General features: G+C 41.6%; 1 protein-coding gene across 3 annotated transcripts in view; it reads right to left on the bottom strand.

Moving 5' to 3' along the window:
• LOC147660921 (myocardial zonula adherens protein-like) overlaps positions 1–27,425 on the bottom strand; it is a 500,869-nt gene that overhangs the window by 279,256 nt on the left and 194,188 nt on the right. For all 3 annotated transcript variants that reach the window (XM_086951427.1, XM_086951426.1, XM_086951425.1), the window contains exon 5: positions 8,570–8,662. In XM_086951427.1, the coding sequence (XP_086807553.1) occupies positions 8,570–8,662 (93 nt within the window). The remainder of the gene's footprint in view (positions 1–8,569; positions 8,663–27,425) is intronic.

Raw genomic sequence — 27,425 nt, forward strand, 5'->3', positions numbered from 1 at the left:
TCTACTGAAGCCATGATCTACCTCATTCCGAAAAAGATCATGATTTACTCCTTTGTAAGAATTATCATCCTATAGCCTTAATAAACACAGATTGCAAAATGTTTGCTAAGACATTCGCTCTGAGATTAAATGACAATGTCAGAATTAGCGGTCATTTAATAATTAGGTTTCATAAAAAATAGAAATATAACTAAATCACTATCTTGCAGGGATAAAGCTAGACACAGCAAACGTTTTCGATAGGGTAAATTGGCAATTTCTTATCCAGGCTTTTTGCTGGAATGGGTTTGGAACCAGATTTGTACAAGTAATCATGCTACTTTAATCGTCGCCTCTTTCTACAGTCAAGAAGCAAGGCTGTCCCTTATCAATCCTATTACTTAAATTTTGCGCTTCAGCTTTTACGGTATCGGTTTAAACATTCTGATAACAGTAGGATCTGCTTCTATGGTTACCCCACTTTTTGACTGGTGCTAAGCTGTACTGGACTAGTCTGACTGGGATCTAACTATTCAGGGCCACAGTCCTTCTGCTTTCTCCCTAAATTGTTATGTTCAATACTTAGGTACATCCCAGATTGGATACTGGGATACCCTTATAAGTCCCTAGTATGTGGTACCCCTGTACCCAGGACATAGGTATCCCAGAGGTCTCCCATGGGCTGAAGCAGGTATTATGCCACCCATGAGAGACTTTTCAAAATGGAACTACAGGCCTGCCATTGCAGCCTGTGTAAGTTGGAGCTTGCACCACTTACTAAAGATATAGTTTTTCTATATTTAGGGTCACTGCGCTTAAAACCTATAATGCACCCCAATAGCAGGCCTTTGCAACCCTGAAGGCAGGGTGCTTGGAACTAAGTGAGAGGGTCCCCCTGCTCGAGCAGGACACCCCTGAAACCTACGGAGTCCATTCTCCCGGATTGTCAGTGAAGCAGCCATATACTATATAGAAGGGCACAGCGTAAATACGCAATGACCATCTCGAAACTAGCTGCAATGAATCCTATCATGTTTGGTACCAAACATGTTGGAATTATACTCCCACACTTTAAACCATGTGGGAGGTACGATTCCAAGCACTGGAAGAGCCCTCAGTTAGGTTCTCAGTCGTCCCGGTACCAGCCTTCTTGACCCAGACAGCACAAAATGGTTGTTGCTGACCAGAGACCCGATTCTGCCCTCTTGCTGCGGAGCCAGCTCGAGCAGGGGTAGGCAGAACAATAGGTATCCTGTCACAGGGAGCTGTGACCACCTCCCAGACAGGATTTAGTGTATTGGGGTGGGGTGGGTGCACTTGCCAGAGCCACTCAGTCTGCATAAGGGGCACATTTGGTGTCTCTGTGCATAGTCCAGTTCAAACCAGTCCTGGGAGCCCTTGGCTCCCGCTTTGGTGCGAAACTGGACAAAGGGCATGGGAGTAACTTCTCCCCTGAGGGGGTCCCCTGAATCTTCCTAACCCTTTCTCTAGGGTACTTAAGGGCTTATCTGGGTCCTGGTCCCTAGATTTGTTGTGGAATAAGATTCAGATCAGACACAATTTCTTTTACCGCCTGGGCACTCTGGACTTTGCTGGGCTTTGTTTGGGTCTGACTTAGTTTCCCTTCCAGTCTACTGAATCATCTGTGCATCAGACAGGAACCTTCCAAGGCCTGTGAAGCACCAAAGACACGTAAAACAATCTCCCTTGAAGTGCAGGAGTCACTCCCCTGCATTCACAGGCATCACAACTAAGTCAACCAGTCTGCTGATCCTGAGCTCTTCCGGACTCCAAAGTCTCTGCAACATAGGTGGTGGTTTTCCACAGCTCCCGAGGCCTGCTCTGCCCTCTCACCAAGTTTGAGGCCAATATTCCTTGTGTGGGTTGCAATAACCGAACCCCTATGCACTGCGTCAACTTGCAGTTGCAAAGGCTTGTTGACTTCTTTCCAAGAAGATCATCAGGCTCTAAGCAGCCCCAATCCCGAGCACCATCAGTGACAAAAATCTCTAGCCACACCGCATCATGTGCATCGTGGCCTGCTTCTTTTGGTGAGCTGCTTGAGGTCCTTTTGCAACTCCAGTGTCTCTGGCATGTGGGCCCATTTAAGGGACACCTATGTTTCTTTAGGGCTGCCCCGATTGCTCGGGTCTGTCCTGACTCCCCTACTTGTGGCGTGTCCCCTGGACCTTGCTGGTCCCGACATTGCTCCTTGTTCACTTCTTGTGTTGGGTGCATTTTCCAAGGCTTGTTGGTGCTCCCGCCGGAAACCGACCCCCCAGCACTAGACATCCTTTGTGGGACAGCTTGTGCATAGCTCCTGGTCCTCCTCAGCGTCCCCTGGTCCTCACAGCTGCAGAGTCAAGGTCATTGTCACCCATCCTGCAACACCCGACATAGGAGGGCATTCGGCTTCCAAGTCTTCTGGTCACTCCTGAGTGACAGACTCTGTCCCCTCTGCTGGCAGGTACCTCTCATCTAGAATACACCTTTGGATTCCACTGGAAACTTTCTCCTTCTTTTGCAGCAGCACTTTCGTGAAGTCCTCCATTGGGTTCGATGACTGTTTCCAACACCACTTCACCCGTACGCACTCGGCTTCCCTGGTGTAAGTAACATGGGTACTAGGGAATCCACGGGTAGAGTGGCTCTCCAAACTTCTGTCTTCCACTGAGTTTCTTCAGGGTCCACTGGGAAGGGTCCTTAATCTTGAAAAATCCAACAGCAACTTGCACGTAGAGTTGTACGGTGCATGCAGTCGTGTTCCCACGCTGCAGACACTCTCCGTGGGGTCCCTATCTACTCACCTTGGGTGGGTCCTTGGGTCCCCAGCACTTCTACGTCCTCTCGACCCGGTCTTGATCCAAGTCATGGTTCTTATACCACTTTCTTAGTATATGGTTTGGTCCTCCCCTGGGGTCCACTGTGTATTTCAAGCTATTTACTGTGTTTCTTTGCTAAAATATTGTGTGCATTGTGCATATCTCTGGGTAGGAGATATATCTATGTGTTGGAGAGTATTATTTAATAAATACATATTTTTTATAAATACCTTGTGTGTTTTTTTTCCACTTAATTTATACTATAAGATTGCATTCCGGTAAAGCAAGCTACTTTACACTCCTTCTGGACTAAGCCTGAAGGTTGGTCTCCACAACTACCACTTGGAGAGCTTTCTGAGGTTGTCCAAGACGTCTTAAATCACCACAAGGGTTGTCTGGACTATTGCACGGTTGTTTGGACTAGTGCACGGTGCCAGCTTACTTAAGTGGACATCATGTACCAGGCCAGCTTCTCACAATAACCTTTCTGTTTTAACTGTAGGCCATCTTTCTGTTCAGTACTAAACAAATCTTTCGGGAGCAGCCCGTCTATGATGAGTAAAGCCTCACTCTCATGCCTAGCATCAGAGGCAGGAATCTTTTGAATTGCTTGCTCAGCTCTGAACGTTTACATAGCTGTATGTTTTTGAAGGTTATTTGTACACTCTCCCATGGCTTCAGATGCTACACTTGTGTAACACCTTTTTTTCAGTCTCATCACATGATCTACATTGGGACAAAATGCTGAAAAAATAAATGGGTGTTTTGTCACTGCTTTGATTACTTTATGCTCATCAGGGCTCTAGAGGATCCCCCTGTTGCCTGATTCTGAGTCACTGATTCATTCTTTATTTCATTAACAAACACTTGCAGACTTTGAACGAAAGAGTAAGAGAATTTTGAGAGGCCAATTATAAAGTTTTTCAGATAAATCACAAGGTTTGTTTACGGTGAACAGCTTTGCAGAATACAAAACGGAAATTGAATGTTAGGTGAACAGTGTCTTGGGGTTGGGTCAGCAATATTTGAGTTTGGTGATCAATGCTATTGTCAACTATATATAGATCCTCAGATTGATATAAGAGTACTAGCAAGATTTGCCATAATTAAAAATATTGAGAGCATCGTTACCACCAAATAGATTAATGATTATGGTTTGACATCACCTGCCAATCTTAAGCTGAGAATTGAATGAATAATGAGGACCGAATAACCCAGTACCAGATATGGGCAGATATGGGCAGGTGGAGTCTGAGGATTGAAAATATGCTTACAGGCATGATGCAAAGCAATGGAGCTCCATGACACCTTCTCCAGCAATGCCGGCAGAACAGCGGAGGGGGTACAGGTTTCGTACAAAGCATGGTTGTGACTAACTATGAAGACCAGGAGAAAGCCAAGGGCAGTTCCTCAGAGTAGGCAGGGAGGTACCTTCAACACAACCCCATGTCCCTGAGTAGCATAGGCTGGATATTCTGCCTGTGCAGGCATGCTACAGAGGAGGGTACGCGGGCAATGGAGTTTGTCCGACACAGTAGGTGTAGTGTAAATGCTACAACAACCTTTGCTCTTGATCCCCTTAAGGCAGACACCTCTGTTTTCTTCCACATTGTTTCCCACTGTATCTGCACTGCACCAATTCCAAGCAGACAGCCATTCTTTAGTGGACAGGAAACCTAATATGGACATACACAAATGGTAAACTCACTATTTAGCTATACTGCTCGCCATTATTGCACACTGAAAAATGGCTCAGAACAGTACAACTATGTAGCTTCCCTTCGAAGAGCAAGAAGCCTACACTGTGGCAGCAAATCACTCCAGAAGAGGGATTTGGTCTGCTGACGTATAGTAGGGCTTTGATTTTAGGTTCACTCGGCTCACACTCTCCCTCTCCCCTACATTCTGTTCTAATTTGGAGAGGGTTTCCTTATATCTACCGAATACTCACTAGGCCTTTTTTCCAGAATGCACAGATCCCCTTTTGGGCAAAAGGCAAAATGTGTGGATGGGACTATACAAAGCAAAGCGAGTTTACCCTGATAACAAGATAACCTTGTCCAACACATCCTAAAACAAGCATTTGCAATGCAATAGGTCTCGCATTTACGCAAGTTTAAGCTATTGGCGTTGTAAATAACAATGCCTTTTATTTAGGTTTTAAAAACGGAAACAGAAATAAAAGGCATTGTCATTTGTAATGTCAATAGCTCAAACTCACATAAATGCGAGACCTATTGCATTGCAAATGCTTGTTATTTGTGTAGTTCTTCAGCATACCCTTAATGACTCCTGAAGATCTCCACCTATCACGTTCTCTTCCTATGTGTGTTCTGCTCTATAGCTAGCCCTCTTCATATAGGCCTGACCACCATATTTGGTAGGAAATTTATGAGACACACTGTAAACAAACATTCTTTTCTGATGAACGGCTGTGGTTATGAGTGAGATGTAGGTGAAAAGGCAAGAGACCTCCAACATCTTGTCAGTAGCACTTCATGTATTCTGAAAAAGAATCCTATTTTTTATCATTGGGCAACACATGATTTGTACGATTGCCTAAAGCAGCAGGTTTTAGGTAAAAGCCCTTTCTTCTGTAGCAAAAAAAAAAGTATGATTCATGCCGACGCCATGTAACCACTTTATCTGGCTAAAAATATTTCCTTTGTGTGCTGCTCTCTAGAAACAAGTCCCAAATCCTCTGAGCATAAAAGCGCAGCTCATTCCAATAAACAAAATGAATGCTAAGCTTTCCCTATCCAGCCATACCGAAAACATAACAATATGATCCAGGTATGTGCTATATATGGATTATTAGTATTTTATTTATACATTGCACTAAACATTCAATTTTGTAAACATCAGTTTTATGAAACAACTTTATTGACATAAATTGTAAACTTTAAAGCAGGAATTCAGCCACGTGGGTAAGTTTTGTATAAAAGAGAAATGAAAATTAGTCACACAGTAGTAAGGGGAAGCAAGTATGCCAAACTGTTCATTTCAACAACAAATATAGTGTGTTTAAAACTCGAAAAATATTAATTGATTAAGTTTCTAAACTAGGACTAAAAGGCAACAAATAAAATTATTTTCAACAGCAGTACAGAAATATTTTTCGTATGCATCTCAAAATTTAATAAAGAGACAGTATAGGGCTTTGCAAACAAAACATGAAGCCCATTCTCAGAATATTGAGTGCAATGCCTCCAAATTGAAAATATTTCAGCGATGCCTTTAGATGTTACATACAAACGTAGCACTCTGTGCCACGAGTGCAGCGGGGGCATTGAACCCGCAAAAGTGCACGCTGAAATAGAGCACGCGAAAGCAGAGTTTCTCAGGGAAGAGATGCCGTGCGCATGCACAGGAGCCAACAACCACAGAACTCGCCAAGGTGAGCAGCGCATGCGCTGCGTCGCTAGGCGAGATCTAAAAATCACTACTCTGAACTTAATACAGCATATAGCAGAGGTCTTATTGGATGTTTCAAGATTTCCATAGTGTCTCACAGGAAAGAGGAACCAATAAACAAAGAAATAACTAAAGAGAAACATTACAACCCTACTTTTCCCAATTTGGATTAGTCCTGAAATTAAAGGAGTCTTATAGTTTGGTTCTAATGCCTTCCAATGGCCCTTTTCAGTCCCGCTCATATTCGGAGACCAGAGTGCTTCTCCATGCCCACTTATGTCTACAGCAATTATTTTATGTTTGCTTTCTTGAGTTTCTTACTTGTTTTCTTGTCAATAGATTTCTGAATGCAGCACAGTTTCTGCATTGTTTATTTTTTCTCTAGGTCACTTGTCACCTTTGTTGTTGAATTTGGACATCCAGTAAGTTGCCTTTTAACTCACAAATTGATATAGAGCTGGATAATTGTTTCTTTTTTTCCTATGAAACACATGATCTGCCTTGGTGATGTAATGTATGCTACATTTATTGCACTTGCCATGTTCCACGTTTTTACGGTTACTTCTTTGCAAAGGCACACGTGCAAAATGCAAGAAGATGTTTTTTAAATGTATTTATTTATGGGTTTTCTATAGTGCCTGAATCACCCCCGGAGGGGAATCTCTGTGCTTTGGGCTGTGCTGCTAGATGGGCTGATGGGCAATATTAAAATAGGGTGGTCTTAAGAGGTTTTCTGAAGGGCAGATAGTCAGGGTATTGCCTCAGGTGAATGTGGAACTGGATCCAGTAAAGGGGAGCGAGGTAAGAAAAAGGATTTCCCACCTAGCCTTGTTTTCCTGACCCGGGGGACTAAGAGAAGCGATTTGCTTCCTGACCTAAGGGTCCTGGTAGGAGCGCAATGCTTAAGTTTCCTAGAGATGTAAAGAGGGCCTTTGTTATACAAGGCTTTGTGGACGATACAGCAAACTTTGAATTTGACACGCTTACGAATTGGAAGCCAGTGCTGTCGAAGAAGGGGAAGGGAAGCAGTTTTGAGCGGGGCATTCATTACAAGGCGCGCAGCGGTGTTCTGGACCACCTGCAACCTGCTGAGCGGGTACTCGTTGGCTGAGACCAGGAGAGAGTTGCAGTAATCGAGACGGCTCATTACCATGGTCCGAATGGAATGAGGGTTTTACGAGTGGAATGTTGACAACCTTTAAACGCTGAAGCAGATTATCTCAATGTTGACATTTTATAGCTGCATTTAATGTATCAATTAGATAATTTCAACAAATGACCTTCATTTCAACAAAGCAGTATGCTTTCTGCAAAGAAAGTGATGCTGAACTATTTGTGAGCGTCCGCACAACACAGAACATATATTGCTAATATGCATTATACTGGTGTTTTTATTATACTGGTGTTCTTGTTCTATGTACACAAAAAAGCCACATTTTATAACCACCTTTAAGAAATTTTTATTTTGGAGTCATTATTATCACACTGGTCTATGGACCAGGTGGGTTGTCTACATGTAGTTTCTTTAAATAAGAAAGCGAGAGAGAAAGAAAGCGAAAGAGAGAAAAAGATACAGACAAATGTCAACTATCCTGTTTGGAGTTTCAGTGATGCATTATATTTAATATCCCAATATACTGCTTAATAAAGTAGGCATAAACTTTAATAAATGCCGAATTTTCAAAGGCCTTGCTTAACAATCGAGGTTTGGTCATTAGCCTCCAACTGTAGAGGTATGAAGGGTAAGTTGGCGCTCCTCCCGTTTAGTGGGGTTACATCATTGGTGAAATTGCACTATACTGTACTGAGCATTTATATAGTGAACTGAGTGGGATGTGTCAATGATGGTAATTAGTTGGTATGCTGAAGAAATACGTAAAGATATCAGCGTCAAAAATTGAGCCAACCTTCTCACAACCAAACCTGAAAGGGTTTACTTTAGGGTCTTAAAACGCAACGTTTGAAGTTGAAGAATGAAATTGGCATATTTTTCTGAATGGGCTGATTATGTGGACAGGAAAATATATGTTATAAGAGTTAGGAGATGGTCTATCTGCTTCCCTTATTTTGCATCGAAGAGGAACATGTTGAATTAGGTCATACTAGTGGCAAATTGCTACGAGTATATGAGGTTTTTATTATTCTGCAGTGAAGCAGATTTCAGGAAAAAAAGAGGAAAACCAAAATGGAAGTGGATATAGGGATAAAGATTGGAATGAATAGTAGCTTCAAGGAAGAGGAGTACATTTCACAGAGGTTTTGTATGGTAAAACTAACTTATAACCATTATTACAAAGCATGCACATACACAATGACCTGATTCCATGTGCAAGGATAAGTGTGCAGCCTCTTACCTGTATCTCTTTGCTGAGCTCTTTAATTTTCTGCTTCATTTCATCATACTCTCCAAACATTCTCTCTCGAATGTTTTCCAGGGTCCCTCTCACCTATATATAAGTAGACAGTACATATTTAAGAGGATATGTATTGTTTTCGAATAATACCACGGTTGACATACAATTTCATATATAATGTATTTGTTTTTGCTAGCTAAACAAATATTTTTGGAGATACAAGAAAATTGCCAAAATTTCCCTTGTAATGTATATATGTATGTATGAATATTAATATATTTGGTCTGCTTTTATTCAGCAGGACTGCTATTTAGCTCCATGTTTTGTGAATTGTGCACTTAGATTAAAAAACAATAACTGGATAACATATTTTAGTGTGTTATACAATTAGCATGCAGGTCAACCAAACTGTGTTTGTTGGAATCAAGCGCCTTAGCAACGCATTAAGACGCTGATCTAATCTGTTTTCGCTTTCACAATACGTAAAAGTGGTGACGAAATGCATGCATTTAATGTGACCAGGACCGCATCGCACGGTAGAAACGTATTATGGCACACAAAATGACCACCGAATAAAGCATTTGAATTGCTCCCGGTTTCTGCATCAATTTTTAGAAAGGGAGATTGGGATTGTTAACAGATATGTATGCATGTATGAAAATGTTATTTCTCTAATGTGAACCTAGACACAAGCCAGCCTGAAAGGAGTAGAAGGAACCCTACCCATAACGGACTACAACTCGTGAGGAGGGAGAACCAATTTGCAAGTCAGCATGCACATTTCTGGGTCAACAAGTTAACATCTGGTCAACATCAAGACTAAGAAGTCTAAGGAGTCTAAAAGGTTCTTATACCTTACCCATATGGGATAATTAGGGGCCAAGGAACCCTATGAATCTGGTTTGGCAAACCACAAAGTTCTATCCTTTTTGTTATTCATGGCAATATGAGGAAGGATTCACGAATGAGAAAGAGCTGCAGGCCAATTGCTCCATGCTTTGGGATCAGAGGAACTGGGTATCAAAGGGTGTTCAAAGATTACCCACTACTTTAAGAACATGTGGGACAAAGGCCTTTCCAATGGCACTGAGAGCAGAGAGACGGAGTGCACGGCCTGACCAAAGGGTGTGCCCAGAGTGTGATTGACATGACCAAAAGTTAAGGTCAGTAGTCTGTGGGCTCAAAGCAATGCCTAACTTACAGCGGTCATAGGGAGATCCGGCTCCAGGCATAGCCAGAGGCTACATATGCTGTTCTCCCAGCAGCTGCTGGGCTTGGCCAAACGCCAAGATACGGCGGTTTTGGGGCACACAGCCTGGGAGCTGAGGGAGGTGACAAAGCTGCTTGGTTGCAGAGCTGGACTCTCTACCCAAAGTGTCTTTCCATGGGTGAAGGCTGTGTAGAGTGGGAAATGAAGATAAGAGGGCTGGGAGCAAAGTGTAGACAAAGTTCACACCAAAGTCCTGAGCCCATATATATGTCATTATATTGCATCCACTATAGTCAACCTCCACTCTCATTGCTATTAGTAAATGAGAAAGTATGCAAAGAGGTCTGATTTTTAGAGACATAGCTTATGTTTGGGAGTGTTTTGTATGGCTGTATAATGGGGTTACTAAGTTGTTAGACTAACAATGTAGATCACCAGTATGATGGTTGTGTGGATGAATAATGGTGGGTGGGTGACAACTTCATGGTGGGTGCATGGTCTTATTTTAGTGGGTGTGGGCATAGAACATAGCTGAGTAGTCTTATAAGGGGTCAGCGCATACTGATGGATGCATGTACATTGTAGGGTGTATATGATGTGTGAACACATGTATGAAGGTTGGTGATTTGTTGTACACACTGTATAGTGCGTAAACTGAAAAACACTAGTTATAAGTCAAGGAGTTCATCTAAAAATAGATTAATGAAACAAAATTACTTTATTGCACAAACCACTAACAACGTTTGTCATCATATTCTGAAGATTTTTAATTTTCATCTAAATGCATGAGGAAAACTGGCTTTCCTTCAGTCCATGTACTTGTACTAGCATGATTTCTTTTGATACTGGCACTTTAGCCAAGCAAAACGATGGAAGGTTCAGGAGTATGTGTTTTATGAGCTTGTCATTAGTCATGAGTGTTTCAAGAGAGTGCACAAATATCTTCATCATAGTGTGCATCTCTTGTAAGGTCTGTATCCAGTGATATGAGGTGTGTCTATCTGTTATGTATGTTAGAGGGGTATGAGGAAATTGCTTTTTTAGTTTCACCTCCACTTTGTGACTATTAGGTACTAGAGCAATAACTTTGTAATGTACAGGGCCCTGCTGACCAGGTGTCCGTGCATGTGCTCCAACCGTTAAAAGTATATATTTAAATAGCTTATAAACAATTGGCATACGTTAATTTATTTATACGTCTCTAGTATATGGTAGCAGGTGTGCCCAGGGCTTTTAAGTTAAAGTATCCCTCATGCACTACAGCACTTATTGTGCCACCAAGAGTGTGATAAAGGAAACCATTTCTCCCAGCCTACCACTGCAGACTGATAGAGCTGGTTTAAACTTCTAACTCTACTTTGCCATTTATAGTAGTTGCAAAGCCCAAACCTTCCTATGAAAGATTATTATATATATATATATATATAAATAATCATTTTTACTGTGGAAAGGCTAGTTGCCCCATTGGCAAGTACAGAGTTACGCACTGTCATCTAAGCAGTGCCAGCTTCTAAATGGGACTGCTAAATAGGATACTTCAAGGTATCAAAAGAATAGTTTTATTAAAACTGACTTGATGCTCAAGTTGAATTTAATGTAACTTTTACACAAGTGGCAACTTTAGTTAAGTAGCCACTTTGTTGCTCATCGATTTCCAGTGAACGCTTACAGTTGCTGATCACGAAAGGGGAATAAAGCCCCCAGGTGGCCACAACTCCTGGGTGGGCTAGGGAGCTCTGTACACCAAGCGAAGGGATCTGCTATTTTGGGAGTGGGCAGAATAGTTCACTTTGGAATAGCTAGATGTGCATTTCAACGAAGGTTCATCACTAGTTGGGCTAGGATCTGGTAGCCCATTGACTAGTAGTCTCCACATCCCCTGAGGGCACTAATTTGTCATAGAAGTTGCACCCCTGGCACCCATACCTCAGATTACATCTGTACTGAAGGGTGGACCGAAGAAGGACTGCCCTGCTGGTCCCTGGACGTGCAAAGAGGCTCTACTAAGCCTGGACTATACCTGCAGATCCTTGGGATAGCAGAAAGAGGACTGTCTCCAAGAGTCAGTTGAATGACTTTCTTTTACAGTTGCATGGCCACAAAAGCTGAAGAAACATGCCTTGGCAACTTGGTGTGTCACATGTGGAGCATATGCCCCAGGCGGTTGTAGGAGGTATGTTGCTTCTGTGTTTAAAGTATAGGCTGTGTGCTACTCGAACTAAGGTGAAAGCCTACAAACATTTGGAATTTTTAAATGACAGAGAAAACGATGTTTGAAAAAATTAGACTATATCTAACTGAAATGCATGCTAGACCCATACTTTTGGCCGTATGTCTCCAAAACCTCTGAACAGGTCTTGCCAAACCAAAAAAGATCTCTGTGCCATAAAAATATGAAGAGTGTCCATTCAACGGACGTGCAGAGACAGACGGAGATAAACAATCCTATGGGAGATCCCATTTTATTAGCAGCTGAAAAACGAGCATTGCATTCCCTTATCACTTTGAGCAGTTTAACTGTTCTGACCACATTTAGCACACTCTTCCAGGTCTTCCAAATGTTCTGGCTGAATGTTTTTCCCAAGATAGTTAGAGGATAACTAGATAATTGGCGCAGTAACACTTGTCAATGTATGTTGAATCTTTATTTTTTAAATACAGTCCTAATGATAGAACTGGGTAAAGATGAAATCTTTGTCTGCAAAGTCGGAAACTTTAAAACTGCAAATGCTAAGTTACCCGAGGTATAACCTGTGTCAGGAAATGTCTGCCAGAGGCAGTCTGTCCTATGCAAACACGTGTGCAAGATGGGGAGAGGGAGGCCGTTATGTGGTATGCCAGGTGAACCAACTGAGGGGTCAACAGGTTCCCCAGGGTCTTCATGGGACCGTGCCCTTGGCCTGACCAGGGACGTGACCGAGGGAGGGGACTGCGGCCATGTGCCAGTAGTGCTCTCTCAGCCATGCTCAAAAACTTTAAGGAAGATACCCGGAAATGTGTAAGATGCCTGTCTTTAGAATGTTTCACACTCCTACCTAATGATCAAGAAGAAGTCCTACAGAAACTTCATGCATGCTGGGCTCGAAATTTCAGTTTTGAACAAAACCGGGTCATCATAGATCCTAACTATTATGCACAGATTCGGTTTTTGCATGCTTCTGTTGCTCTCTTGCGAACACAGCCCTGTTAAGGCCTGCTACAGCTTTCTTTCACTGGGGTAGATACTGTTGAACCATGATAGACCATTAGCGTTCACATAAAACTCACAAGAAACACAACAATCTCTGCACCCTAAAAGGAAAGCACGTGGAGGTCTTTCAGGGCATCCACTCCCTCTTCTCCGGAATGCTGATGTCCGAACTTCACTGCGAGAGAACAGAGCCTGCCTTCTCAACAACTGTAACAAGAATGGGGCACGCCTTAAAAGTGTATTTTATCAGATACTTGATCTTGTGAAAAATGCAAAGGTTTGAGTAGGAAAGCGGAAATCTGATTTGAGACGACTAGAGCATTTCGAGGCATGAAAGGAACATTGTTGTTTTTTCCTTTCTGCCGTCCTAGAAATGCTCGAGTCCTTGCTTTTCGAGTTTAATATTTTATGTTAATTAAAATGATGTTCCTGAATCACATTTGTTCTTGTGCGCCTAAATTCAAGTTGGTTGCACAAAAATGAATCTACAAATCGTAAATTCATCATCATGATTCGCAGAATTCGTATACATTTGAGTTTACAATTCAGAAGTGCATTTAGGATGTTAGAAAATCTAACACGATGGAGCATTTTCCACAGTCATAATTTATCTATTGAGGCAGGATAGGGGGCATACCAGTTGTTGCCATGAAAAATACACAGGGCACCTATAAACCCCTATTGTCGAATATTCCTAAAAACTTGCATGGCTTCCCACCCTGGAAACACATGCAAGATACTTCCACAAAGTTGGAGTAAGTGTGCTCTGAGTGAGGATATGGATAGAGAAATTCCCACCCTCATATTTTCACGGTGAGTGGTGGTGGTGGGGGGGGGAAGTGGGGGGCGGGGTTCTGCAGGTTACTCCGCAGGTAAAACTATTTTGCATGTGCTGAAGAAAAAAGTTAAATATAGAAATGCACATTTCTGCTTGATTTCCTAATGTGTGTTATTATTACAGCATGTTTACACATGATGAGTACTCCTGGAAATCCTGTTGCTCTTGTCCAAATATCTTCTTGGGAATGTGGAAACAAATACTTCAAAATTAAAAAATCTACTCCAAACCGAGAAGGAGAGCAAGAAAGGATTTCCAGTGTTCTTGAGAATGTCATTATGAAACAGGCCCAACATGTTAATATAAATACTAGAATGTGTATGATACTGTCAGCTCGGTTTGCTGTCCTAGTCTGTGCGCCAAGCGCTGGCAATCACATACTTTGCACGTAATCAGCTTTCGTTACTGGAGGTAAAAATTTGCACAATTTAGATGTGTGAAACAATTCTTAAGAACGTGGACTTCACAAAGCACTGAAAAATGTAATCTAAAGCCTGGCCGTAGTCATGCTCTCCTCAGTACAATAACAAGTTCAGGGTTTTACAATCTGTTAGCACTGAACACGTGTTGGGAATATTAACAGCCTACTCTAAATATAGGCCCACCCCAGAGGAACCATGCTTCAGAATTCAACCATATTGCACAGATGATATCAACTGCTGCAATGTGACGTATCCCGGATGCAGGCCAACGAATTACAAGCACTCATCAACGGCATCCTTGACGACAATGCACAATACCGCATTGCAGCTCTGCAGCTTCTATGGAACCGCTGGTGCACAATGGTATCCTCAACAACTCCACAAGATTCTGCATCATAGCTCCTCGAAACTTCCGTTAGGCGACGCATCCTCGATGTGGGATCTCACAACGTTCCGCAAATCAGGATTTAAGGTACTTCGTTCAGCGGACCTAACCGGTTCCCTATATCCGGCCCACGTTCCATAGCGGTCAGGCTGAACTCGTGACTTTGTCCTGGTCTGGTGCGACCAGATAACCCCAGTTGGTGATTTGTGCTTCTAGGCAATATTTGTAGTTGAGACTTTGAAATTGCATATCGCCAGTCCTACTGATTGGATTTCTTTAAATTAAATTTTTTTTGTTGTTGTTATTTATTTAATAAAGTCTTTATTTTTCTAAATTGGTGTGGGATTTTTCTTGCGTTTTCACCGTATTACTGTTTGAAGTTCTTAATAAATGCTTTACACATTGCCTCTGCTGTAGCATTTACTGGGCCCTTCCAAAATGTACTTGCTCAATGAGGACAAGGAATAGAACAACTAACTAAAACCTAAATTCAATATCTCCAAGATAAATTTTTGCCAATGCATGGACAACACATAATTAATGCTCACTCACAAGGAATGACAAGACAGAACTGCAGAGTCAGATTGAATGTTAGAGTTACGTTATTTAATCTAAAAGGTAAAGACATTTGCCTTCAATAAAGTAGCATACAGCTCTAATAATCAATTAGTAAAGTATTTAATTAAAAAAAACAGGCCTCTGGGATTCAGGGATAATAAGATGAGTGAATGGGCCAATCTTCGTAGGCCGAGGCAGATTCTACCACATCCTGCATATGTATCAATAGGAATAGGTAGCTAGGTGAGTCTACTGCAAAGACTCTCAGGAAAGTTCAGCAAAGTTCCAAGTAGCCAGTCCAGTTTGTCAAGACAGTAATCTGTCTCAGTTCACTGTTGTAACAGCACTTCACAGCAACATGACAAGAACCCTTCATCCAAAAAGATTCAATCTGAGTCAGGACACCGGTCAGCAGAAATGAGTCCAAGTCCCAGCAGCAGAATCCGAATCACAGTCGGAAACAGAAGCCAACAAGTTCTCTTAAAATGACCAATTATACTTGAACAGTTTCGGGGGTGAGACCCCTTGGCATCACCAAATTTGTCTGACAACTCAGTTCCATTGGGCACTCCAAACAAGAGGAGTGTGATGTGGCAGGAAAGAAGATACAAATCCGGAAAAATTAGGTGAATCAACTATGCAGTTCCTTATGTCATGTAACATTAAACAATGAGGCATTGAAGATGACATAATGGTTCAAAAGGTCCCTTTCCAAGGCAGCTGTTCCAGAGTGTATCAAACTTTGTTGCAAGTGCATTGTTCAGGACGGGAGATGTCAGAGGAAACTGTTATTATTTCAATACAACTGGCAACATAGCAACATAGCAAGTAGTTCTCATATGCTTTTGAAATATTCAGTCCATGACTTCACAGAAAAGGAAAATGCTGCCTACATGAAATGTGGGCCAATATACGATTAGATCATGTTAATTTGTGAATTATACATTAATAGGAAGCTAGCATGTGTATATGACAAAATACATAAATAAACATTTCAATCTGATCATAATTAATACACAAGTATAGCGTACTCATAAAAAGTTTTTCAGCATTATACATATAAGAACATGCATACTAATCTTTGTCGTTTATGTTTTATTCGACTAACACATGTGAAATACATGCTAAAGAAGTTTCATGAAAACACATTTAAGTATAATTGTGTAGCACCTGCATTTAAAAAAATTCTTTTTATTAACAATTGACAAAACAGGTGGCAATCATCACAGTATAGCATTAATTTGGTTACCTTTGTAGCGCAAGGAGTCTCTGGACATATACAGTAATCACAGTGCATAGGGATAAAAACAGTGTATTAAGTAGAGTTCACAGTTCAAGTGGACACCTACTTTTCTTTATCATTTTCGGTGCACCCAATTCATCAGAGAGACACGCAATCGGCAATACTGGAGACAAGGGATGGGATCCCTATCTTCAATTTATCTTCCTTTGAGCTGGATGTCCATAGTGAGACTTTACTTTCTAAAGGTCTGTCATATGTACCTCAGGCTCATGCAAATGTGTTCGAATTGCACCAAGACATTATCTCTTTTTTCCCGCAAGATTCGTTTAAAAAAGTTTTTCCAGACTAGTGAGGACCATAACGCCCAGATGAATACACAGAAACAATTGGCATTACCCTCAACTTTTAGCCCATCGCTGGACCAAGTGGGTCCTGAGGTGGCAGCATTTGAATTAGTAGTTCTACAGAAACTTGAGAGGACAATTCGTTTTATACCTAAACCTTGTTATAATCTCAGTAAAAATGAATCACAAGCCCTAAAAACATTATCTGATAATAAAAAACTTGTAATATAGGGATGTGACAAAGGCGGAGGCATTGTTGTAATTGACTCAGATAATTATGAACGTAATATGATCTCTATGTTGGATGACAGTTCTACATATCTAAGAATAAATTCTAATCCCTTCAATGTAATCTTTAAGAAAATTCAACACTTAAAGAAGGAGGCTTTATCTACTGGGGAAATTACTCGAAAAGAATATGATTTTCTGAATTCAAATAAAGGTAAAACTGCATGTATCTATGGTTTACCCAAGATACATAAAAATATGAATAATCCTCCATATAGGCCGATTGAGTCAACAATAGGAACCATCACTGAACCTTTATCCAAATTTATTGATTTTTATTTAAGACCAGATATACCCAAGATCACATCGTACATTAAGGATACAGGTGACATGATCATAGAGTTGAAAATCTAAGTTTTAATTCAAATACGGATATACTAGTGACTTTGGACATAGAGTCCCTCTATAGTAATATCCCTTTAAAAGAAGCAGTACTGGCCACTGATTGGTTCATTGATAAACATAATATAGCATGCCCTAAAAAATTCCTGATTGATTGCCTATATATCGTACTAACAGAAACCCTTTTTGAATTTGGAGTCACACTTTATCGCCAGATAAAGGGAGTCAGTATGGGAGCGTCGGTCGGACCGTCCATAGCTAATATATACATGGCAACCTTTGAGAGCAAATTTATGTATAACGAGATTGCCCCATTTTACGAGTTAGTTTCCCATTGGTCCAGATAAATAGATGATATCTTCTTTATCTGGACCAATGGGGAAGATGCCCTACATGAATTTTTGGAATGGCTCAATATGACTGATATTTATCTGAAATTCACTGCACAATATAATACAGACAAAGTGGAGTTTCTTGATCTGGTCCTAAAAAATCAAAATAATAAATTGGAGGTGGACTTATTCGTGAAGCCCACGGCACGGAATACGTTGCTCCACTTTAACAGCTTCCACCCTAGGAGCCAACGTCAGAGTAGTCCCTTTTCACAATTCCTAAGAGTGAGAAGGAATACATTAGATCTCATTTTTTCTAATCATCCTGGCATATCTGTTTTGTCCCCTTCTCTTCTGACCTGGACTGATCACTACCTTCTTCCTTTTACCCTTACCTCCCCTTCTTCTTTTTCCCCGTCCTCTCTTCATAGAGACAGTGGCCGTAGATGGACCAAAGTGACCTGTGAGTCTTTAGAACCGCATCTTCAGTTTCAATTTAACCATCTAGAAGACCTTGACAAAGAAACTGCAAGATTTAATTTGGCCCTTTCCTCGGCCCTTGATTCTGTTGCCCCTGCTGTTCCATTGTCTTCTTCCAGATCTCATCCCTCTTCTCCTTGGTTTTCTTCCTTGCTTCGCGAGGAAAAGAGCGTATGTAAACAACTGGAACGCAAATGGAGAAAAAATTATGACCCTCTTGCTAAACTGGCCTATAAATCTGCCCGGAACAAATTCCATAAGCTGAAACGCTCTACGATGAGAGCCTATTTCTCCAATCTTATCCATCAGGCACAGAATTCCTCCAAAACTCTCTTTACCATCGTGAAAGACTTTGTCAATCCCCCTTCCACGAAAACCCAATGTATTCCAACACAAGATCTTTGCAACGGACTTTCGGATTTTTTTCAGGATAAAATTATCAAACTCGCCTCTCCTTTTGATACTGCTGCACTCTGCCTCCCCCCTGATATAACCTGTTCCAGTTATAGCTCATTTAATCATTTTGATGAGCTTACCTCCGACCAAGCCTTGTCCTTACTATCTAAAGTGAAGTCCGGTTCTCCTTTGGACCCAGTCCCTGCCAAACTCATGGGCAATCTTGCCCCTGTTCTGGTTAAACCTTTCCTCTCGATTTGGAACGCCTCTCTATCTCGGGGTCAATTTCCCTCAGATTGGAAACAGGCCAGGCTAATCCCTATTCTAAAAAAACCTGGTGCTGACCCTTTAGAATTCACCAACTACCGGCCCATTTCACTTCTGCCTAAACCTGCGAAAGTCTTGGAGAAAGTGGTACAGACTCAGCTGGCCCAGTATCTGGCATCTAATCAGCTGTTACACGACTCCCAGTCCGGCTTTAGAGCGGGTTACAGCACCGAGACGGCGTTGCTAGAGGTCTCAGAAATTATTAGGGAATCAGTGGATAGGGGCGAGGAGGCCATGTTGGTCCTCCTCGACCTATCCGCTGCATTTGACACTGTATCCCATGACATACTAGCAACTCGTTTACATCAGCTCGGGATCAGTGGCACAGTTCTGGATTAATTCCTTTTTGTCGAACAGGTTTCAGAGGGTCACGTTGCACCCATTTGAATCAGAGGATAAACCTCTTTTGTGCGGAGTGCCCCAGGGCTCTGCCCTCAGCCCTCTATTATTCAACATCTACGTTGCTCCTCTTGCTAAGGTAGTTGAATCTTGGGGTGTCAGGGTGGTCTCCTATGCTGATGATACTCAGCTCATTTTTTCATTCAGAGGCCACTCTGACTCCCATTTCTCTGATTTTAGAAACTGCCTTGGCAATATCTGCACGTGGATGTCTGCTAACCACCTGGCGCTCAACGCCGCAAAAACTGAGGTTCTTTTCTTCGGTCAGAAATCTCCTCCCCCGGCTAGCTTGTGGTGGCCCACTGTCCTGGATCCCCCTCCTAAGCCAGCTCAGACTGCCCGCAACCTAGGCTTTACATTCGATAACACCTTGTCTGGTAAATCCCAAGTCAACAAGGTTGCGGGGGCTTGCTTTGCGAAATTGCGCATGATTAGGAAGATATTCCCGTATCTTCCTCAATCTTCTCGCAAAACCGTGGTCCAGGCACTTATCACCACACATTTGGACTATGCTAACAGCCTGTATGCGGGTGCCCCCCAGTATTTGATTGATCACCTGCAGATAGTCCAAAACGCCGCGGCTCGGCTTATTGGCAATATTCCTGCTTGTACCTCAGTCAGAGCGTACAGAGATGAGCTCCACTGGCTCCCCATAGCTCGGCGTATTGAGTTTAAGATCTTGACCTTGGCATTTCGTGCTACTCATGGAACAGGCCCGTCTTACCTGAGTAAACGCCTTAAAATTTCATCTTCTGTTAGGCACCTCAGATCTAACAGCCTTCGTTTACTGATCGTCCCAAGATTCAGACTTTCCAGATGTGGCGGCAGAACTTTCACCGTCACTGCTGCCAAACTCTGGAACAGACTACCCGTGGAACTCAGGTTCATTGAATCTGAGACGGTCTTTCGACGAAAACTCAAAACTTGGCTGTTTACTAATTGTTCATAATAATGTCTGTTTCTTTTATTTCCTTTCTGTAGGATTTACTTCTGGTACCTTCTCTGGGTGGCATTCGGGTAATCTCAGCGCCGGGACACCTCCGCCGGAGGTAGCCGTGCGCTTTGTAAGCTTCATAAATAAATAAATAAATAAATAAATAAAATTGTACCAGTCTCACTGATTTTGACAAACAGGCTGCAGCAATGAGGAAAAAATTCATGGATAGAGGCTATCCCCACTGACTAGTAAGCGATTTTTATAAAAGAGCGCGATTCTATGATCGAAATTCTTTGTTTGAATTTGAATTTAAAAACATTTATTAAGCGCACATATACCTGGCGGTTTCTTGGCGCTGGGGGATGCAAAAACCAGGGAGACAGAGGGAAGGGGACTAAGGCGAGAAAGCTTGCAGGAAAAGAAAAGTTTTGTTAGGATCTAAAATATGTAAAGAGAAGGACCAATTGGTCTGCGTTACCAGACATTCTACTCTCAACAACAAAGTCAGATTATCAATGCCAACTGGCATATCCTTAACTGTAATCCGACCCAAGAAAATAAACTGGCGAAACCTCTGTTTGCACACAAGAGAAATAGGAATATCAAGGATTTGATTGTTCATTCAAGATTTGACGAAAAGAATAATTCATTAGGATCTAGTCAGAGATCTTTGTTTAGCAATCTACCAGTACGGGGTACAGTTAAGTGTTCCTCTTGTAAATCGTGTGAGAACATTTTAGGAGGTGAGCTTTTTTCTCACAATGGCTTTACTTCTAAAGCGTGTGACTTGTGGAATTGCAAGACGGCGAACAGTGTATATTTAATTCTATGCCCCTGCAATCTCGGTTATGTTGGTGAAACCTCAAGATCTATTCAGGTTCGTCTGACAGAACATAGGTCAGCCATTAGAACGGGCAAGACCTTAGCACCACTAGTTTTGAAGAAAAGAACCATAAGCCAGAAGATATCAAATGGCGTATTTTAGAAAAGATTAGGACACCGGACAGTAAAGGAGGTTGTGCGATTCGTAAAAAGAGAGAAGTGTACTGGATTTTTGTATTTGATACCTTTAAAAACTGATTAAATAGTGAGATCCCTGGGAGAATGCAATATTCTGAAAATGACTATTGGTTAGGTGTGGAAAGTCAAACTGTATTTAATGATAAGTACTTACTTAGGGAATTCTTTATCATGCAATAGCCCTATCTATATAGAGTAGGTTTGTTTAATATTTGGTTAAGGATTTTATGACCTTCTATATTGAGTTCGAGTGTAGTACGTTCCACTCGACATTTGAAGATATAAATTAGATTATATCCTGGTCTTTTGATCTATTCTAACATTATTCAGGACGTCAATAAGCGAGTCCTTTTTCTAGGTTTTATTATGTGTCATCCTTATTGTGAGCCCTTGTTGTACAGGGGTTGTCATTCCCTCTGTCTCTCACTGACTATTCTTAAAATATAAATTTTGCGACACGCCCTTTTAAATTCAATGCATGTACGGCGATATTTGTTTTATCCGTTTTTTGCGAGATATTATATCCACGATGTTGAACACTTCTATTGCATGCTAAATAATGCAGTTATTACTCTGAGAACTTTTAACTTAGACTCAGGCACTATTTGGCAATCAAACGGAAACTTGTACATCAACTTTGCCAATATATTTAGGGTGATTACCACGGTTTTCGCCCTACGTGTTTAAGTCGCTGGTTGTTGGTCATGTGACTATCGGAGTGACTTATTTAAACTCCCGTCTGGCATCAGATTGTTGATACCTCCTCTAACCGACGGGAGACGCCGGCAGCCATCTTTTGCCCGGTTCACTTGCTTGTTGCAGTCTTTTGTTAAAACCTAGGTGAGCTAATTACGTGCCACCAGTTGTATTTAGAGATAAAATGTTTATACAAGAGTCTGTCAGTAACTCTGGGACATCGAGTGTACTTAAATCCTGAAACGTTCCTTTGCATGTGTCGTTCGTAGACCCACATATACTGAGAGTCGGGTGATTTTATTTACGCAGAGTCCTGCAATACGGCTAACTATAATTCTAGACTAACGGAGAACGCTGGTGGCCATCCTTCACCCCTCTGGTCAGTCTAATATAGATATCATCTGAACTACGGTGAGCTTCTGATGCGCATTCCTTGTGATTTTAGTAATTCTAGGAGTAAAATCATACCTCGAGAGTTTGTCAACAATAGTAAAAATATCGAACGGAAATGTGGAGAAGTGTGGCTCACTGGTTAGAGCAGGCAGACCCTGAAGCAGAGGTCAGACCCGGGACCAGGGTTCAATTCCCGACGCGGCAGGGTCTTGAGCTCAAATGTCCATGGACTCGATAATTCTCGCTTCGGTGCCTGACCTAATCATGGGTTCACACTCTGCAACTCTGGGCATTAAGCTTGCTTAATCTCCACAACGGCCCCCCTGCGGCGGGATGCCTGGCTTTCACCTTGGGGATGCCCTCTAGGGGCTATCTCACAGGGAAAAGCCAGGACGGGTTCCCAAGGCAAGCGCGGAGATACCCCTTCGGGGGTCGATTCTGGCGCTATATAAGAAACATAATAATAATAATAATAATAATAAATTCTTCTATGTTTACTTTCTTTTATAGACCCAGATATCTTGATTCTTTACTGATTTTATCTACACCAAGCAAATAGTCGGCGAATTATGGTCAGTTTCTTAACCTTGGAACAAAGAAAAAAAGTTTCTTTTACGAGGTGAGCTGTGTTAGTTGCTTCAATAGTTGAAACTCTCTCAGCTTATATAAACAATTGATGTATTCTGAGAGATGTTCATTTGTTTTTTATTTAAGGCAAACCACTGGCGTACCCTGGATGTCATTCATCGCATATATAGATGTGGCCAGGTTCCATTGGACCTTTATACCGTCTACAGCGCTGGTACGTAGGTACGCAGATGATCATATAGGTTGACATATGTATGTACCTAATAATTGAACACACCCGTTCTTTGAAACAGTTGCCCAGAAAAATTGGTGTTTTCCAGGGTAGAATCGGCTGTTCTGCGAGTTATTTTCAACCTGAATGCATCTCTAGTGACCAATACGTTGGAATTATTAGGGTCTGATAATATAGAGATATCCTTACAAATAAGGAAAAATGATGTTTCTGCCTTTATTGTGATTTATTTGATTTTTGTTTTAGGTACTGTTTATTTCTTTTACTGTTCTATCTTACATTTGAATCCCCCATTGAGAGGATCATTACCACGAAACACCCTGGGTTGGTCGTTTTTAAGTAAGAATTGTTTTTATTCATTATTAAGATACTCAAAGTTGTTTAATAGAAGGGGCACTGAAGGCCACAAATAGAATTCCTTCTCTTTAGGTCCACTATAGTTTCCGTACATTACATGTACAGGAAGGCTAGGTTTTCATCAACTTTCTTTTTGTCTATCGATGACTAAGTCCTAGGTTGTTTAAGTATGTATACTTTTCACCAAAGATCATCAACACCAGTAAAAAAAAACCTTGATAGTACCTCTTTTCGTTTTACCAATTCATCATAAATAAAAGGTGATACAGAAGTGGCTCCATTGGCCCTGAATTTAGAATTCTAATTTGCTATAATTATGTTGCACAGAAGTACAAATGAATACTCAGATGTTTTATTATGTCTCTTGTAAACTGATTATCTAACCAGTTGGGAATGTGATACATTTTTAAGGGAAGCATTGTTAAATGGAATGTGATTAATGATGACTAGATGCAATTTTTACTATGCAATCTAATATGATGTATTGTGTTTATATATTGATATTTTGTTTTCTGTTTATTTATACGTTTCAGAAATTTGTGTGGCTCCTGAGGAAGGCGTCTCAATACGCCGAAACGTGCGATTACATTAGTGCCACTGTATTAATAGATATTTTTATAAATTAATTTTTTGTGGTTGTCCTTCAAACAACGGTTTTATTTCATTTATGTATTTATATGTGTGTTGCATAGTTCAGATAAAAGAACAATTTCCTATGAAGAATTCATTAAAAATATAATGTTTTTATAAATCACTGATTCCTATGGGTCTTCCCTTATCTACTTGTTCCCCCTTTTTTTTGACTAATTGCCTAGGATTTGACACACGTAACACGTTAGAACCTGAACACATTTTTGGGAACTTTTCACATGAAAATCAATCTACTTCATATTTATTTCCTTTTAGTCTTATTAATTTCACATTTATATATGAATATCCAAGTGATTATAAGTTTGCTGTTTCTATTATTTCCTAACATAAATAAGTGAGCAATTTAGCAAGTCTTTAATAAAAATCACATCTATATTAATTTCAAACAAACAAATATGTCTCAATCTACTTTTTCTCCTGCATGCTTTTATGATGCAATATCTAAATTGTATATTTGTATCATTTTTCATACCGTTGAACTTAGCACACCATTTTCATGGTTTGCGTAAAAGTTATCAATCATTTCTTTTTTCAATAAAATCATTTGATGTAATCTCTGCTCTATCACCTCTAAATTAATCCTGACTGCTTTGTGCCAAGCTACCAGAGGGTTAAGCGCAGTTTAATTTGGGGGTAATTTGCGTTTCATCTTGACAGAAACTGTGGTTGCTGCTTGAGTAGGAGTTCACATCTCTCAACCGGCGACCCAATTTGCAACATGCATCAGATTGTGACATTTTTAGAGCTTTTAACATACTGTTGAGAATATAAAGTGTTGGAAAAGGTAATCTAGGTCAATTACACTTTGTCACCCTTTCCCCTCTCCTGGCAGAGACAATATTTGGTACTTGTAAAAGTAGTTTAGGCAGCCCATTGGTTATACCCTGACAAAAACCTAGACTGAACTAAAACTACCCCTGACAATAGTGCTTAGAAGTAAGCATGGTCTGCATAATCTACATATTACTCTAATGCAATCTGCCTTCAATCCTACCATAATGGTCAGCTTTCTAAGATTGGGTTTAATAACAAATGACTGCAACAAACACAAAGGGAACCACCTATTATTTACTGAAACAGAGTGTTCTTCTTATCTGTACCTCCATTTGGAATTCAGTGATTTTGTCTGCTGAGCAAATGACAACACCTGATGAATCAGGATCATCTTCAGGAACAGGTAGCCGGATGGGCAGTGCGGAGGGGGGACACGGTCTTGTGTTAACAGTCCAGGTGGGAAGGCTGTTGTGAGGGGCGGGGTAATGCATGGAGGCTGCGGCAGAATACAGGGAGTCCTTAAGAGGGAAAACACAATCACCGGGCTTCCAATCTCTGGGCTCAGGGATTTTGTGGGTAAGGCTCAGCGTGGACATGTTTACAGCCTCGAAGTGCACCAAGTATTGGGTGCAGGAGGGAGAATCGGTAAGAATGGCGATGCCTACCAAAAAGATAGCAGCAGATGTCTTTGAATACGTGTCAGATTCCAGTATGTGGAGTAGCAGTCACACATTAACCGCTATGTTCCGCTTTGGAATGAATCCCGCCTGGTCTATGTGAACCAACTGTGTCATATGGGGGAGCAACCAGGCACCAAGTATCTGACTCAAGATCTTATAGTCAGTAGGAAGCATAGACAGTGGCAGGTATGCAGTTCTATCTGAGGGTGACTTTCCTGGTTTCAAAAGGGGGATTATTATCGCTTCGCGGGTAATGGTAGGAAGATGTCTCACCGTCTTTGCCTCATTATAGAGAGTCACTAACTTTGGGGCAATCAGATCCATACATGCAAGATCAAATTCGACCTGCAATCCATCCGCTCCGGGAGTCTTCTTACGTGCCATATGTTTAATCGCAACTCTCACTTATCCCAATGTGATGTCTTGGCCAAGTTACTCAGCCTTGGAGTTGGCGAATGCTGGGAGATCGGCCGCCCCTAGAAACTCCCCAAGGATATCCTCATTCAGCACATCCTTACTCTGGTAAAGCTCTGTGTAATAAGCATGGAGCTGCTCATTTATTCCCTGCTGTGTGCGACAAAGTTCTCTCGACGGGCTATATACTTCTAAAATAGGCAATCCCTGCCGCTCTCGGTTGGCCAACCAAGCCAGCAGGGTGCCAGATTTGTCTCGCTCAGTATGAGCGCGTGTGATATACTTCTTATAGTTTGTGAAGGGCCAAGAAAAAGGAATAGTCTTGGTCAGTCGGGTGATGCGCACTCCATGTGTCAACCAGTCCCCGGAGTTCCTGCCTGGCTCTTGCTAGCTTATGTGTATGGGCAGTAGAGAGGGGTGGATGGGATCTATCTAGTAGGACATCAGTGACCAAATTAAAATCCCCTCCTATGAGAAAAGTGCCAGTCAAATAAAGTGCCAGTTTCCATGAGAGTTGAGCGAAAAAGGACGTTTGATCAATATTAGGCGCATAAACGCTACACAATGCAATATCCCTGCCATTAAGACGTCCAAACACCATCACATACCTGCCCTCAGGGTCTGTGATCTGCTGCACAAGCTGCAAGGGGACCCCCGCTCTAACACATGTTAAAACGCTTGCGTATAAGCAGAATAAGCAGTATGAAACGCCTGACCTCTCCATCTCCGCTGTAATGCAATACCCGCTTGGCCCATTATAGGTGTTTCTTGGAGAAAGGCTCTCTGAATCCCCCTACATACTAAATAAGCATGCATCTTATAGCGGCTGCCCATTGTATGCAGGCCCCTGACATTCCAAAATATGCATTTTAAATCCACCAATGATCCCATGGTGATAATTGCGCCCAACAGTCGTACCATATGCTAGCCGTGCCACGCCTGGGTCCCAACAAAACATCCCCAAAACCCCAACTCCCCCTTCCAAGGACAGTAACTATAAAACGAGCTCCCATCCAAACCTTAATAACCTAAAACTAAGTGAAATCTCCGACTACTTCAGAGGCAGTAGTGGACGCAACTGACCAGGGACGTGTACCCAGCTCGTGGAGCACAAGCTGCATTGAATCACAGCTAGCTCCAGGCCCCTACTCAAAATGTTACAGTAGTAAAGTTTAATTGAAAAACTGGTGCTAGGAACTAATAGCTAGGTCACACAATATCATCTACACTTTGGGGTGTTACCACTGGCAATTTAAAACTGCTACCATTCGACGTGTCCAAGTCATTGTCTGCCGACCCCATAGCAGACCCCGCTTCATCATCCGTTGGAGTCCTACTCAGAGTCTGGGATAAGGATAAC

This window comes from Lissotriton vulgaris, unplaced genomic scaffold (assembly GCF_964263255.1).
Source record: "Lissotriton vulgaris unplaced genomic scaffold, aLisVul1.2 SCAFFOLD_371, whole genome shotgun sequence".
Lineage (NCBI taxonomy): Eukaryota > Metazoa > Chordata > Amphibia > Caudata > Salamandridae > Lissotriton > Lissotriton vulgaris.